The sequence below is a fragment of the Rhagoletis pomonella genome, unplaced genomic scaffold, assembly GCF_013731165.1.
Source record: "Rhagoletis pomonella isolate Grant_MI unplaced genomic scaffold, Rhpom_1.0 Rhpom_scaffold_00005, whole genome shotgun sequence".
NCBI lineage: Eukaryota > Metazoa > Arthropoda > Insecta > Diptera > Tephritidae > Rhagoletis > Rhagoletis pomonella.
The window spans coordinates 55,660,878-55,678,847 of record NW_023458559.1 but is presented as its reverse complement, the minus strand read 5'-3'; the positions used below and the strand labels follow the sequence as shown (position 1 = coordinate 55,678,847).

Here is a 17,970-nt window from a genome sequence, read left to right as displayed (position 1 = left end):
ACGGACAGACGGACAGACGGACAGACGGACAGACGGACAGACGGACATGGCTAAATCAACTCAGCTCGACGTTCTGATCATATAAGTATACATTTTCATGGGTCTATCTCTTTTTGTTCTGGTACTTACAAACATCGGACCAAAGTTATAATACCATTTCATGCTCATGAAAGGTATAACAAGAAAAAAAATTTTCCAATAGAGAGAAAGTCATATGGATTATGCCTATAGAATCGAGGGGAACGTGATCGCCACACGTTGCGGCACGGTAGACTACTATGACTAAGCTCGTCTACAGTAGCGTAAATTTTAATATTGCAAGAAAAAAGTGGCATCTCAACGCCCATCGGCCGCTACCACAATAGCGGCAAAAGTGAAACGAAATTGTGTTGCAACAGAGAAATCGAGAATTTAAAATAATAAAGGAAAAAATAGTGAAAAAAAGAAAAAATGCTTTGCAACACTGTATGTTGCAGAAAGTCTTCGGCTACTTGGTAAAAAGATCTAATAAAATTGTATCTCCTGTCTGCCTAAATAATACAGGACACCGGTAGAAACAGCAATGGACAAGCACAAGCAATTGATCTGGGCAACAAAAGCCTAAGCCGTAGCAACAGCGACAACGGCAGCATATTCCAACAGAGGGCGCCTTCTAGTCAATAAGTAGTAAGCTTATTAACTAACAAAAAAAAAAATATTTTTATTACAAGTTACACATTTCCTAGACGTTATTGCTCTTTTTTGCCTGTTTTTTTGCTACAGCTTCCATCCGTGTGTTTTTGCAGCATGTTCATGCTCATGTTCTAGCGCTGATCGACACATGGGTACAAACTTACATGCCCTCTACTTGTATGCATGTAAGAGAAACGTAGAGTGCGTGCATGCAAATGTTGCATGTCAAACATGATTGCCAACGCACACACACGCACACATTCAATTTCGATATTAGTTCGCATATGGATGTGCATTAGGGTGGGTCAGATTGTTTGTACGAAAGCGCTTTTCGACGCATCGCGTAGTATTTGCTGTTTCTATAGATAATTCTAAGAGAAAATATAGAAGAAACTATGGGCGGTATGCATAAAAACTAAGCACTTGCTTTTTTTTTTTAATTTCATACCGTTCACTTAAATTTATTTGAACAAATCGAATAAAGAAGAAGAAGCATTTGCTTAGGTTTCATGCATACAGCTCTATAAGTCGGAAATGAGTATCCAGTTTTTAGAAAAATTTAATTTTCCTCAAAATTTTATTTTTTCGTTCTTGTAGGTTTTACAAAGTGTTCACCTTTTGTTACAACTGATGGATATAATATGCCCATATTTATAACATTTAAAATTGATTGACCCAATTTACCATCCAAAATCAGTGTCAAAATTGACAAGTTTTAAAAATTAATTTTTTTGTCATTTAATTTTAGTTATTTTTGTTTTTGGAAAGATATATGCTACTGTTTAACAAAAATCTTATTAATCCAAGTTTCAAGCCTTGTGCAATATTTAAAAAAAAATTTTGCAAACTTTCGTAAAAACTTAAAGCTTTTTAGATGGATTTCTTAGAAAGATTTTGAGTTAACAGTTTCGTGACCCATTCTATTTTATGAAAATAAATTGCGAATAGCTAAGCCTTACCGTCGACTTTTGTAATTTTTTTGTTATAAAAAAATTATAAAGAAAAATAAAAAAATTTTCTTTGTATAGAAGAGACACCGTCAGCAAAAAAAAACTTCTTACTATTTGTTAATCTTTTAAGTTTAAAATTCACAAAACAGATGTATTTACTTTTTAAAAATGGTTAGAACAAAGAAAGCAAATATAAGAAACTTAAATGCAGGCATTTAGTATGCAAACGTTTTAAGAATAAGTTCAAAAAAAATTAGTAAAAAAATGCGCCCCCTTGAAACTCATTTCCGACCGTTGGTTACTCCTGTAATTTTTCTTAGAATTAGCTGCAGAATCAGCAAATACTACGCGATTTATTAAAATAAAAATTGGCCCAGCCCAATGTATATATGTGGATACCTTCAAAGCGGCCCTTCTCGTTACCAATTAATTTGCTTTCCTTCCTCGCTCTCTCGCCACCTCACCTTACGCTATGCCATTGATAGCGTGTATGTAATAACTTCATTGATACTTTTGTGCATATCCGCCATAATTGTTGTTATTTTTTCTCTGCCTCTCATACCTTTTTATGGCAATTGTTGCTAGTTTCTTGCTTGTTTTTTTTTTGCTATTATTTTTCTAATTCAAAGTGCTTTAGCTTTGCTGTTTTTTTTCCTAAACTACGTTGTCTCATTTTTCTTTGCTGTCTGTCGCCGCCATAGCAGAGCTCAAAGCTCGCATGATGAAGCGGAAAAGTGCCTCATATATGCGCATACCTACATATGTATTTTCGTGCAAAAAAAAAATATTTGTTTCTGTTTGATCATAGTTACTCAATTTACATGAGCTGCAAGTAAGCCGCCTTAGGTTCCAATCTTCTCGACGCAAATTAGTAAACGATGTTGCTTGGCTCGAACTAATTCATAATGCGTTGAACTGCTAGTGAGCAAGTAATGTTAAATGCGTGCTCACCACTTAATTTTTAGAATTTGAAGCGTGTTTCGTCGGGACTCGTCATACTTCCAGAATTAACGCTGCACAGCCTTCTGGATGTCAGCGCAAAGAAATTTCTAAGTGACTTAGTAGGGGGTTGTTCTGATTAGTGCCTCAGGTCAGCCACTGGCTGGTGTTGCCCTGTCATTTCAGCTGGTACTATAAAAGATGACATCCGTTATGAGTGAAATGTTTTAAACATCTATGTATATTATAGACGTAGTGAGTAAGGGAGTAAGCGACTTCTGACCGGATGCCACAGACGTGAGCACCTTAACATACACTTGTTCGAGAAGGAGCCTCCGCCCAGGCATGTCAGGGGACAGCTTTTCGTAAACATGGACGCAATCCAACCACTGGTTCTGACGACGTACCGAGGAGTGATCACTGGCATTCATAGGGAGTCGGTCACCACCTACTGCGACTCCCGGCCAATAACTATCGTAATCGGAGCCCAATCACCACCCATAGCAGAATCGGAGCTTCAACTGCCAAGAAAGACCCCCGTTACTCTGGCCCAGTTACGGTCTGGATACTGTAGTCGTCTCAACAGCTACCTGTCCAGACTCTACCCCAATATCCCCAATGAGTGTTCGGCATGCTGGGACTCCCCGTACGCCACCAACCACCTCTTCACATGCCATATCAATCCCACTCATCGAATACTCCTCTGCCTTTGGTCCGACCGTGTTGAAACTGCCATTTATTGGACTTACCGTTAGTTCATATTGTCGACAACGATTGACGGACTAACCGAAATAGGCGGGAGGGCGATACAATTTTTTTTTATATTTAAAGTGTAAATTTTTATATGTGCCCATACTGCAGGGCAAAACAAACGTTTTTTTAGAAACGAAAACGCCATTACTTTTAAAAAATTGTTACTAACTTTTATAAAAATTTAGTAAACATTAAACAAAGAAAAGAAAAATGACCAACTATTTTTAAAACAACGCCTTCCATTTTTTTGCTCGCTGCCGTAGCCTTTCCGGCATTTAGTACAATAGGGAACATGAAAAATATTAGACTCATTGCCCATCGTCAACTCATTCATTTAAATATCTCTTCATGCGGAAAGAAATTGATTTTTTTTTTTTTGCTGTCTTTACTTTTGTAGTTTTTTTTGTTCTTTCTCGTTGTCTTCGCTATTTTAAAAAGCGTAAAAAAGGGCACCTTTGTTTATTGTCAGGAATTTCCTCACAATTTCTAGTTTTCAGTACTGCAGTAGGCTGGTATTTAAATAACTAACATTTAAATGCCTAAATATCCTCTATTTTTCAACCAACGCCACGCATTTTCCCATCCGCCACAGCAGCTAATTGCACACTTAAACTACTGCTGTATTATTAGCATATGTATATGCACTATTCGCATATAGAATTTATGACACCAGTTAGCGCACACTAGTGCGTATACGTAACGTAATAATTTTCGAGCAACAACAACATGGCTTTTAAAATGCAGAAAAGCAGCGCCACATACATACATACATATGTAGCTGTTAACATAATTTACGAACGAACTAATTAAGCGAATACGCTGCACTTACAGCAGTTTAGAGGCGAGAAACGCACAAACACTACAGTGAACTAACAGTGAATGCAATACAAAGCGGCATTTCATTTGTTTCCACACTGCGAATCCGGGACCGCGTCCAGCAACCAATGGTGGTAGCACGAGTAAGCAGTGAGATCTTTGAGAGCAATGACGACGAAGCGTCTTGAATGGCGAGTGATCACTAGGGTGATCGATCGAAAAACAGTAAAGTCGGAATTGTAACGCGCTCACCCCCTAGGATTGTTCTACATCGAAAAAAGTTTAACCCTATTTTTGATTTTAAAATCAAAACATATTTACAGCTCACTCAAAGCGCTCAAAGTTTTCCTTGTATTTTTATATCGGAAAAACAACTTTTCGTAAAAAATGGTATAGAATTCTTGAAAATCAATATTTTTCTATCGGAAAACTCTGGTTCTCTTCAAGAGACTTTCAATAATAATACCTAATTGTTTATTCAACGATTTTTTAATACTAACGATTTTTATTGGTCCGCTCATTGCATTTTTCGGGGTTTTTATGGGTTTTCGGCGAACCTATAAATTATAGTCGCTTTGAGCGACCTCTAAATATATTTTGATTTCAAAATAAAAAAATAGGGGTATATTTTTTTCGGTATAGAACAATCCTAGTCGGTGAGAGCATAAAAATTCCGACTTTACTGTTTTACATGCATTTTTGGACCACCCTAGTGATCAGCCTTGCCACAAAACACTTCCTACTCAACAATGGAAAATGTAGAAGATTTGTAAGCGGAAAAGTTTTAATTTGTTTACGTGTTTGTGTGTGTGTGTGTTAAGCACTATAAAGAAAAGCCAACAGCAACGCTTGGGTAGCAGTTAGGCATGGCAAGTGAAGTGATTTTTGAAAGCAGTTTTAATTTCCGAAAATCAAACTATGTATCTGATAAAAACTGTTGTCCATATACTCGGTGAATGCTCAAAAATATCACTTTCAACTATGTGACCAAGCATTTTTATGCGCATAAAAAAATTAATGACTTGAAAATTGTACTAAAAATTAAAAGCATTTTCATAAAGATAGTTACAGATACCATATTCAGGTTAGAAAAAATAATTGGACTTAATACCGTGTAGTTGAGTTTAGCAAATTTTAGAATTATGTTGTAGATACTACATAATTAAGATAATAAAATATGCCAGTATGCCCACTATTGCTCAAATGTGAACAAATCAGTAACTAAATCAGTATTATAAATTAGGTAGAAATATATTTACAAGCTTTTATTATATTTCTAACTTCTCGAGACTTGAGACTTGAAACTTCAAGTTTAGCTCTAAACCCGATGACAATGAAATGTGATGCAAGAATTAATCCTCTAGATAGCGCAGATGTCGAGGTATTTGAAAAAGGCTTATAATATACAGATATGATAATATTTGGAGTCTATATTTATTATATACATGAAACGAAAAAACTCCACAAATGTGCCCGATAAGTAGCGCAGGAGTGGAGATATTTATGGGCCGATATGATTCATGTTTAGAACGCACATATCTTGCTTTATTCTCATTTTTTTCGTGCTGTGAGGAAATGGTTTAAAATGCCTTCGCCCGATATAGGAACCGTCGCTCCTACGTGAGTGTTATAGCCACTAAATCAATCTCTCCTCCTATCCTGGAAACTTCTCTACTCTACCACTTTCGCATTACTTAGAGGTAAAGAATACAGGAGGGACCGTAATTGGTCAGTGTCAACTCACCCTACGTCCAGTGCTGCCATGTTTGAAGCCAGCATCTAGCTATTGGCTCGTCTTCTCTTCGAAAAGGGTTCAGCCTGTTGCTACATTTTTCCAGCTTGTGGCTCATTTATACGGTTACTAACAGGACTACAGATCTTGGTTAGTGATTTCCTCTCTTTGCGGATTCGACGGGGGAGACGACGTCTTGTATGGTTCCTAGAGTGGATCTTCCCGGTCGGAAAGTGTATTGTCTATCCAATAGACCTCCGGCATCTTGTATTTCCGATGCTAAACTTCGTTTTAGTAGCCTTTCATATATGTAGCTTCCCTGCTGTGTCCAGCATGCAGAGTGGTCGGTATGCCGCAGAAGATTCGTGGCCGCCTTTTCCTTTGCTGATTAGTGTCAGCCGTTGCTTCTTCCATATATCTGGGGATACGCCTTCCCGTAGGCAGAAATTATACATATTCAGTAGCAGGTGGGGAGTGTACTCCATCTCCCATCCCCTAAACTTGAATGGAAAGAAGTAACACTACAATAAATTTAGCCGTTGGGTGGTGCGGGATCGGTTTTTGTTTTTCATTAACCACTAATGAAAGTTTGTCTTAAACAAATTTAGTTAAAAAGGTACTTGTCTATATTTGAATTTTTTTTTCGTCACACAGCAACGCTCAATTCGTTTGACAGAACTTTCAGCGAAAATTGCTAGTGCAGGACGCGTAAGTTAAAATTATTACTCGAAAGTGATTTACGTTCTTTTAGTTGCAGTTGCACATTGCAATTTTTATTCCTGAAAATTATTTCTGCTAATTTTGAAAAATTACTTTTTTGGTTCTTTATACGGTAAAGAAGACTTTCGCATTTTCACAGCAAATTCCGCAGGAAAAGTGCTTACATTGCAACGTCTAACCGTACTTTAAGAAGCGCTGTAAAACCGTTGCCATTTAATTTATTTTCTGCTACTAGATTGCATGAGTGTATACTTGTATGCGTATGTGTGCGTGCCTGCTGTTGAGTATTCTTGGTTTCTTTGCTGGCTATTGGTGTTGCTTCTACCGCTGCCGCTGCCACTGCCACTGAACACGAAGTGATTGCCGGTTGCACGTTGCTCGAGTTCATTCATTATGAATTTCAAATTGAGTCGCAACTTGCAGTACCAACAACAACAAAAAATAATAAAGAGTAGCAGCAGCTAAATAAGTCGCTATAACTTGCAAAGTCCAATTGTTGTTGCCATTACTTTAGTTGGCACTAGCGCAGGCAATTTTCAGTTACGGTTTTGCCATTGTTTGCACGCTGATCACACAGCTCACAACAGTAGTGTTTAGGCGTAGACAATGGTCTCCTAATAGTAGTTAGGCCCCACGGCACAGCCGCCCAGTCGTCGAACAAGAACAGCTAAAGTGAAGCACATCGAAAAAGACATATCATTGCTGCTGCTGCTGCTGCTGTTGTGAAAAGACAAATAAACCAAAGAAGTGGCAGTGAATACTCGTACAAGCGTAACAGCCGGCTGCTTAATAGCTTTAAGCTGGGAGAAAATAAAAGCAAAGCAAAGGCCAAAAAACACAACAACCAAGCAAAGATCACACTCAGCCGTCGAGTTGTCTGTCGGCTTGTCGACTTGTCTATTTGTCTGTCTGCTGTAATGCACACTCGCTCGCCTTAAATCTCTACTAGCTGGCTGTGGCACGCAACCAAACGAGGCTCAACCGCTGGAGCTGCTGGGGCCGCGCTTTGAAATCGTAACCAAGCGAGCCGTCGCGGCTGTAAAATTTCAGTTTCATTTCGCCCAGCGACGCGTGCGGACGTCAAATTTCCAGCTGCTTGGAAAAGATGTAAAAATGTGATTATTTCAAAGCAAAGCGCTCGATATTAAATTTGAAATAAATCATTGTGGCTGAATTGAAGTGATGCGGAGGCGAATCGAGCACCAGTGAATATGACTAAAAATCGATTTTTAATATTGTGGCGAATATAAAAGTGAATTATAAAAGTGATTTTCACAAATAAAAATAATAATTTAAAAATATTGTGGCAGCATAAAAATATCTCAAAAACAAGAAATTCACTTTAAGCGCGAAGCAGAAAATAGAACTCCAACTCCAGTTACTGTTTTGACACATTTTTTTCTATATACTATATATTTTTTTAATCGCTATCTTGGCCCAAACTATCAATCAATCACTTAAGTGGCGCTTATGCTGTATAAATATTCGTGCAGTGCAACACAAATGCAATGCTTGAATGAATTGCTAATTTCAAATATTAGCTAATTTGCATTTCACTTTATAAAGAAACGAATACTAGAAAAGAAAAACAAAAAATCAAGTCTTAGCCAGCTATCACAGTTGAGGGCAACAGATTTAGTAAACAAAATTCAAATAAAAACAAAAACAAAAACAAATGTCTAAAACTTCAAGCCACCCACAACAGCAGGCACACTTTTCTAGACTTCTCTTTCGCCCCGCTCCGACTATTAATGCCCTGCTTACCACAACCTCGTCACTCCATCCCCAGCAAACCGCACCCAACCGCTCAGCAGCAGCAACAGTTTTAACTACATCAAACTTTAGTGGAGTTGGCTTAGTTTTTACTTTTGCTGCTAACGAACCGCAGCATTGACCAACCAACCGGAAACAGTGAAATAATGGCATACTTTGTAACGTATGTATGTTTGTGTATGTACGTTATTTTGTACAAATCTATAGACATACATATGTATGTACATACATAATATGTATGTATGCATACAGCATGTTTGCGCAAACTTACTTTTTATGAAATTTTTAGAAGCCCCAAACCAAAAAAAAAATTATTTATAATTGCGGAAAAAAGCGCTCGCTCTCTACTTAAATGAAGTAGCACACGAAAACAAATAAGCGTCCAAGTGTAGTGCAAATAAAGAACGAATTAAAAAAAAACATTAATTAACGAAATAGCTGCAAAAAACACTTGATTGCTGAAAACGTATGTGACACTTGAAATCTTGTTAAGTTAACAAAATTTCAGTAAAAAAAAAAAACTTTGTTAGACGTTTGTAAATAATAATCCGAAGCTTAAGCGCCTGTTTTGGCAGTAAGGAAGTGGTTTTTACTATTGCTCTTATCACATAGGTACTTCTTCTTTTTCTTCTCCTACATCTTATTTGCCGGTATAACCGTTTGGCGATTTCGCGCAGATACCAAAACACTTCGTCAATCACTTCACTTCTTTAGGAATGTGCCCCAGTGGTTCAACCCGAATGTAGACAGTCTACCCGTGCGTACCGAGTCGAAAGATCTTTTCACCGGTGCGCTTTCATCTATTCCATGTACATGTTCAAACCAGTCGATTCATTGCATTTGTATGATGCGCCTACAGTTCGTCACTTCATCTTCTTCGGTACCCGTCGCCCATGCGTATACGACCTTTAGCTCTTTAGATGCTTAATGCTATTTCCGGTCATTTTGAAGTTTCATGTAAGTAGCTCTTAAACCACTTAAAGCACCAGATAAAATTTCTGGAGGTCAGTTAGCTACACTTCTGTCACTTCCGAACTCATTAAATGTCTGGTTATCACTACCTCCCACCAGTTAAAAAACATTATTATCGATTTCGTCGACATATGTAATGCATATAACATGTCGCACACGATCGTCAATGGTGACACAACTCAAAATTACACGTTCGTCAGGAAATGCGAAAAACTATTCCTTAGCGCATGCTAATCATATAGGCAAGGGAGACTTTACCTTCAACAAATTATAACAAAAATTTGCTCCACCTAATGCTGAAAGGTAAATAAAAGCTCTATGCACATTTTTAGTGCATTATTTCAAAAATTCCAAATTTTTAGTTATGTCACTTTTGAAGATCGTGTACGATGCGATCGATAAAGCAGTCGTTGTATTTAACTGGAGCTTCTACCTCAGATTTGTATTAACCAGACATTGATGGTGAATACAAAATGGCGAACAAAAATGCATAAAGTCCTTTTTGAAAACTTTGGGCCTTTTTTTCTAAATTCATACCACATCGTCCGTGAAGTTTCATTATCAGCTGGATTGGGCTAACTGTTTGCAAGATATTGCATTTTTTCAGCTTTTCGTTGATATATAACCACTGCACTATGGTCTGGCGACTACTATTTGCTGCCCAAAAATCCAGAAGTAACCAAATTTATTTGAAACTTGGTGTTGGGGTGCTTTTTTGGTCGCTGATTTCGAATATGATGTCAGGTTTTTAAATTCACTCCTTTAATAACATTTTGTAGCAAAAAGTTTAAATCAGCGGTTTTTTGGCATCTTAGCTGACAGCTTCGTAGTCACGCAGTAGTTTTTTAAGAAAAAAAGCCTATTATTCAAAAAGTGCAAGTGCAAACTTTAAATAAAACATTTTCATTGCTCACAAAGCTTGAACTCGAAGACTTATTCCAATTCGAGCTACAAGAATGCTGACTACAAACAAAAAAAAATGTATTTTTGTAGAAGTGTAAACTTTAACAGCTGATATCTTTATGGAAAAACTCTTTAAGAAAATAATGAGTATGCACTTTTTTACTCTGGCGAATTGATTTAGTGAAGGGATATAAGGAAATCGATTTATCGATACTTTAAAAAGTGACTTTTGGTCAGCAAATAGTAGCTACCCGGACCATAGTGCACTGTGCGCCGTTCCCTCAAGTAGATTTTAAAATTTATCTTCCCTTTTCATACAAAATTTGTTCTGATGAAATGTGCTTGAAGTGCACATAAATGTTAAAACCAACCATTTCGTCTTGGCCACTTAGAGGCATTACTCAGTGCCAGTCCCATCAGCTCACTAATTGTTGGCAAGACTTTGCCCGCAATTAATATAGCAACAACTAGCAGCTCTGATGGTTAGGATCAGTTTGGAATAACCTGAACCCTAAGGGCACTTTAAACCCATTTTTTAAATTCATGGTAGTTAAATTAAAATTACGGTCAGAGGGTTGACAATTTCTGCCAATAATTTGAACATAAATCCTTTACTTAGGATATAGCCCTCGGAGGAATTCGGGGATATGTAGAAATTTTTATCTAAAGAGCCTTTTGAAATTTTTATATATGTATGCACTGTTCAAACCAAATTTTAAAATCTTAATGCTATTTATTTGCGATAGGCGCGTTTTATATGACATCATTGACAAATGAATCTTCATTCCCAACTGTCCTTGAAGCAATTTGTTAAGCCAGCGAAACAACACACAACCACCTAACACACAACTTTTCGTTTCAATTTCATTTACTTCGCCCCAACCTCCAACTACTTTGCACGCCTCTACTAACAGCGATAGTCATCACCTAATTGAATTTGTAACCAATATAATTGCAATTATACAACTCAATTATGATTTTGTTTGCGATTTCATTTCAACTAAATACAATTGAATTAATTTTGCGTGTGTTTGCACAAGAAATTCCCCACTCACGCATATTCGAGTGTCTGCAGCGAAAAAATTAAAGCGGATGATGAACTCGCACAAACTCAAACTTCGCATATGCGACGCTTAACGGTTGCATGAAATTTAGAGAGAAAAAAAATTTGAACAAATAAGCAATTAAAAAGTGCCAAAAGTACGAAAAAGTCAAAGTCTAACGCCAAATTGGCATAAATTCAAAAAGTGTTTTTGCGCAATTCATCCGTTAAGTCACAGTTCATTTAATTTAAAGCTGCTGCTGTTATTGTTGGTATTTGCTGCATACATTTTTTTTCTTTCAAATGCAATTATCAGAGTTTAATTGCCGGCCAACTAGGCCAATACTGCTCGCAAAGCAACAAATGTGGTAATTTCAATTTTTCTGGTGTTTAATGCAAAGAAATCGAAATCGAAATAAACTTCAGTGAGCAGTGAGTTGGGCTGGACTGCTAAATGGACAGGCGTCTACAATGCCTAAGTAAGCTATTATGGCAACCGATGAAAGAGAAATCGTGAAATAATCGTTGAACAATGCAAACAAATGCAGCCAAAAATTGCAAGCAAATCAACAAACAGAAGTAAAAAATTGGAAACATCGAAGATGAAAATTGAAAATGAAATTAAAAATAAACTATTTGTGCGAAAGTGTGTGAGTATGTGAAGCAGAAACTAGGGCAGAGCAAAGGCGAAATCGAAATTGAAATTGAAATTAAAATCGAAACTGTAATTGAAACGTGTCAATTGTGTGCCGTGCGAAATATAAACAAATATTACAAAACAATAACAGCTACTTTGTTCATTGCCCTAGCAAAATTCCGATCGAAAATATTCAAAACGACGAAATCAAAGTCGGCGAAAATGTATTGTGGCAAGGACTGCAGCTGCAGCTTGTGCCGCGAGCTGCGCAACTATAAGCCCGCCAAGCCGGCTAAACGCCCCGCGCCACGCCCGCCCACATCACTCTTCGGCCGCTTCAACGAGAATTTCATACTGCGCCGGCGCAGCACAGCCAACTCCTTCAAAACTTTTCAACCGCAATCGTTGAAATGCAGCGAAATGTTCCAGCAGCGCGCCGCCGAAACCACACCAAATGTCTACTCCGAGCAGCCGTCACAGCAGGCGAATGGCCAACAAGCACAGCAACAGCCAAAACAGAAACAAGGGAAACACACAGCTGCGCCTAGCGCCCAATCTGCTGCTGCACTGTCGCCGTCGGAGCAGCCACGCCGCATTGTCAAACCCGATGCACCGCCAAAACCCAATCACAAGGTGGTCATCTACTTCGGCGATTCAATTGCGAATCGTGGCAAGCACAACATTGGCGAGACCGCCAAGGATGTGGTGCAAGCGGCGCAGTTGATGGATGACACAACAAGCACGGCGGCAGTTAGCAAACGCAGCGGCATGGCCGCCTCCAACGAGTGCTTAAACTCCGTGGAACATGGTGGCGATGATGAGCTGCCCTCCTACATCGAGAGCATACAAAATGGCGTGATTAACATCAAAATCGAAGGCAACTATCAACGCGCTAACGCCTTAGTGGAAACGGTGGCCCAACCGACGCGCGCCACAGTGTATGAGGCGCGCAGCGATGGTGGTGGTGGCGGTGGCGGTGGCGTTGAGGACAGCGCCAGCCAGCAGTCATGTGACTCGTGCGATTGGAGCTTTGTGCAGGAGTGGCGCGCACGGTATAGTGAAGCAAACATTTCATTTATTATATTAAATATTTTCTACAAATTCCTGATTGTCTAGCTTTGTATTTATCTAATTTTATTGCTTGATTTCACACCTTTCTGACTCAAATTACTCAAAAATTTATGTCGCCGCTGACCTCACAGCGCCGCTCAGTTTTGGCGTTCAATAAATTCAAGCGTGCACATTTCCGTTGCGCTATGTTCGCATGCATTTGTGTGTTTGTAATTACTGTAGCCCCAAATGGGCTCATTTGAGGTAACGTATACGCCGCGTTCACTTGCGCCTAATTTACGAGCAGTTCGGTTGCGCGCTGGTCCATTTGCGGCACTCCGCTAATCCCTCATTCAAGTTATTGCACTTTGCTTTTATTTTTGCATTTGTTTTTCGCAATTTTATGCATTTGAATGCCTCAATTTATCAAATTTTGTGGCAATTGCTGGTGGTGTTTTTGTGGTAGCGCATAGTTTATGAGGGGGCTGCGCACAACCTCAGCTGCGGTCACTTAATTAAGTTGTCCGAGTATGGTTCCTGGACCAACAGTAGTGCTTTTTGTTTCACATACAAAATTTTTAACAGTTTTACTGTTGCAGTTAATAGCAAATTGTACAACTGAATTGTGTAGCACGACCTCCTTTTGTTTGGTTGCATATTTTCGCATTTATTTAACCTTGTGGCAACTTGCGGTTGCATTGGTTTGAGTGTTTTAATTATTTGCCTGGCTGCATTTCGTTGTATAGAGTGCGCTATTTGCTTTTAATTTTGTTTTTTTTTTAATATAGATATACTTTTGTGGTATCTATTGCAGTCATGTTGTCCTCCTGTCAGCCGATAAAAAATGTGCCACATTTTCTCAATTACAACGGTATTTTACGGCGTATTAATTGCACTTTTGCATTGCATTTTGTTTTTCCCATATTCAGCTTTGGTTATAACAAATAACTATTGCAAGCCAAACAATTTATAAAAGCAACACACCCACACCACATTTTTCGTTATTTTTTTTCTGGAAAATCCAGTAAAGGAATTAATTCAGACATTAATTTGGGAGAGCAGATGGTGGCAAAATTGATCGAAAAAATAATTAATGAAAAGTTCATTCCTACCAAAGCTTAGTAAAGGTTTGACGGGATAAGGCAGTGAATATTTGTACATTTCAAATCGTATTGCAGAATAATTTAGAAACTATTCCAAAAAGACTGATTATTTCATTACGGTTAAGGAAAGTGAGAAAGAACTCGGAACTTTGACTGAACTGATGCTGCCGGGGAGCCATCCGTTACTGCCAAATTAGTAGGTCTATTTATGCAGGCAGAAGACTGCTGTGTAGTCTACCACACCAGGCATGCATAGAAATGTACAACGAGAGATGTAGCTTGCTTAGTTTTAAGAGTTACCTAGAACGCTTCCGGTCTACACGTGGCCAGAAGGATTTCTTGCGCTCGATGAGCTACCTAAACATCCATCTGTCCAGAAGCGTACCATACGAGGTAAGGAGAGCTCCCACACCTTCCCAATCTGGAAGTAATTCCTCGAGGGTTCCCTGTCTTGCCAGCTCATCGACCATGGAGTTTCCAGCGATCTCACTGTGACCTGGTCGACAAGGAAGTGGAACCATCCTTCAACGTTCTCCAACGCACACTTCAGGAGCCAAGAGCTTTGTTAGCTACTTGACTCTTGGAATAAATATTCGTGTCCTTTAAACGTGATACACTAGAGAGAAATCTAGCCGAAGCCTCTTTTATCGCAGCCACCTCTGCCTGCAAGAGCTGTTGTGATCCGGTAGCTTAAATTTCAGGCTGATGGAGAGTTCTTCGCAGAAGACACCTCCACCAACCTTCCCATTCAGCTTCAATCAATCTGTAAATCAGTTGACAGGATCACCCCTTCCGGTCCTCTCTCGCTGGAATGTGGGTGGTGAAAGATCCATTCGGACCCAGAACCGGCCCATAGCTCGAGGCTAACTTAAAGCCAACTCTACTTAGCCTTACTACGGTGCGCGCAGTGGTAACCCAGTCAGCTATGTATATCTATAGGCATAACATTTAACATGTCATTGGGTGCCAGAGTAGATGTGGTTCGAAGCGCCCCACTGATTCCAATTAAGACGGCTCTTTGCACCCCCTCCAGATGAGTTCCACATATAATAAACCTGGCTTGATTATAGTTTCATAATGCCAATGAACTACCTTCAACAATACAAGGATACTGTATCCTTCTTGACATTTCCTCTGAGACGACAACGACCCAAACCAGCGGTAAGACAACTCGCCGTTTCGGGGTATCTCTAGTCATACATCTCCGGATTGAAGCGCTGCCACAATCTGCCGCTATAGTTCTTTTGCAAAGCAAGCGGTGACAAGGTCGGCTCCGACCTCTAGCTTAATTAGTGAGTTAGGCATGCTTATCCAAGCAAAGACGATGCCTGAGGATCCCGCTTCTTAAGTGCAGATCGATCAGCGTTTCAGCGTCTTCAAAAGAAACGAGCAGAGACTTATAGGCCTGAAGTCCCTAGATGAACACAACTCTGACCACTTTTCAAGGCCCCGAAAAATTACACCTAGCCAAACATCTCTCGAATATAGGCATCAACCAGCCGCACATAAATAGGTGATTCTTATTCAATAATTTGCTGTGTATGCTTATAATAACCTATCATTAGCGTCCTGCGTCGCTAGCCAAGAAAAAAAACTAGCCACGGAAATAGAAAAAAATGTGATTACAATACTTTCGGCTTTTAGTTACATACATATATATTTGCACTGGATTCACCAACAGCGGATGGCCGAATCAACAATACAAATAAATAATACAAACATTAGTGCCTGCAAGTAAGCGGAAACTCATTTCTTCCATTCAAATGTTTGTTGATTTACCTGATTCATTACGGCTGCTGTTGCTGCTAATACAGCCAGCTGTTAAGCGAATTAGTACACATTCGTTATTAGCTATGTATAGCATTTTGTCTTTCCTTTGCTCCAATGAGCCGATTAATGGTGAATATGCATGCGATTGTCGAAGGTCTTTCGCTTACAACATTTCAATTGACGCCAACTTCCTTTGGTAGGGTAAAACGATTGGATTGCGCGAATTGCCAAAGATTCAATTTCAAGGTGAACTGTATTAATCTTCTGCGATTGGACACAGTTAAATGCTCGCAGTGCTGAAATTTTTAATTAACGGTGTCAGTTTTGTATAAAGCTTACTACCACAAATACCGCATAGAGGTCACTTTAGTGCAGCGACCAACAAAAATTCAATACTAAAAAGTTTTTTATTTAAGTGCATTGCATTCTATTTTTTTTAATATTGCTTGTTGGAAAAGAGACTGGGTTCCAGGCAGTGAGACGCCTGGCAGAAAAGTAACGCACTTTCGTCTCTTTCTAGTATACTTAGCAGGTGTAAGTTAAAATATGGCAACTAGCCTTGACTAGATGATCCGATGCGGGGCGGATTTCAAGAAAACGATCCGTGACACACTATTTGGGCAGCAGTTGCCCATTCTTGGCGATTATTTAGTCGGTTGGTTGCAGTGGCGGTTTTTGTTTGTATTACTTTGCCAATATGCAATCAATCGGAAGACGATTTCTTAACATTCCTTGTGTCTGAATAAACGCCATAAACATTGTTCGATCCATAGTGTCTACGATGAACAAATTTATCGGTGTAACAATCATCAACTCGTCAGAATCTAAAAACAGGCGGAAATCTAAGGCAATATTTAATGCGTCACTGTTTTTCTCGCGTGAGCGTGAGCGGCTTACGTAACTTACGTGATCGTGCGTGAACGTGAACGAGAATCACTCACACGCCCATCTCTAGAATGCTTTTCACTATCTCTTCTACTCATAATTATAACTACCGTTATCAGTGGTAGACTTCGTAGTAGGCATTTAAAACAACTGGGACATTATGATTTTGTAAAACTTTGTTTGCTTAACCCACTTACATATGTATGAATGTTTCTTAACAAATTTTTGCACATTAGAGAATGCTCTTCGAGCTACCGAGCCGCAGTTAAGATTAACAGCCATTTAATTTCAAGATTTGATTAGAATCTTTCAGTGAAAGCTGCGTTGATCTCACAACAAAAATATTTATTTGTTTTTAATTAACAGCAAGCAATGCATTTATCGCAAAAAAGACAATGCCAATGTGAAGAACAACAAACAAACAAATACTTAAAACAATTACAACAATGTATTGCCATTTAAAAGATATTTGCTTGAGCGCATGCGCCTTTGTGCTTAAGCGTTTATGGTATTTTGTATTCGCTTTTCTAAGTTTCCGTTCAAGTCTTTGTTTCTGCTGCTGCTGCTGCTACCGCAGCTCAACTTTTCAAATGCAAATGAGGCTACGCGTCGGCGCAAATGGTAAACAGCAACTGTTTCTGACATAATTTTATTTTTCATTGTCAGCGACATTGAGCGCGTCCGGCCGCTGTGCTTTACAGTTATGGCATTTATTCAATCACACACAAGTCATATTGCTTTTGTTTTTTATTTATACATTTTTTGTAATTTTCTCCCGTCGTTTATATTTTAATGCAAATTTCTGTATTATTTTGCGTCGAAAAATCACAAAAAGAATGATTGTCTTAAACTTCGTTCTAATTAGAACCCGAACGCTTGCTTGTGCCAGTTCTGAGCAGCCCAGAATTTGCTTTGCGGATTAGCGGTAATTGAGTGGCAGCATGAACGTCTAGTGGGAACACCACCGACAACCAAAGCGCAACAACTTACTCAACTGTCAGTGGATGCTTAGCGCTGAGTTGTGATGTGAAGTGAGAAGAACATCAGGGAAGAAGCGAACGGAATAGAAAGCGCTGAAGTTCCCACTTTGCTGTTGAAGAACATAAACATTGCCTCAAGTCTTGTTTTAACAAATTTCACTGTTGTAGTTGTTATGGTTATTGCTATTGTTTTGATTTGACTTGGTGACTCGGCTGTTTCCCCTAAGCCATAAGTACATAAGCAGCTTAATTATGTGAAATCGTTTGACGCAC

General features: G+C 38.9%; 1 protein-coding gene across 2 annotated transcripts in view; it reads left to right on the top strand.

Annotated features, from left to right (window-relative positions):
* The window catches only part of LOC118739260 (ankyrin repeat and BTB/POZ domain-containing protein 2-like), a 76,013-nt gene that overhangs the window by 53,027 nt on the left and 5,016 nt on the right, over nucleotides 1–17,970 (top strand). Inside the window, exon 1 of one of the 2 annotated variants that reach the window (XM_036470488.1) lies at nucleotides 12,132–12,961. The exons of the other annotated variant lie outside the window; for it this stretch is intronic. Coding sequence (XP_036326381.1) covers nucleotides 12,132–12,961 — 830 coding nt within the window. Of the gene's footprint in view, nucleotides 1–12,131; nucleotides 12,962–17,970 lie in introns of those variants that run through there. 2 annotated transcript variants of the gene reach the window in all.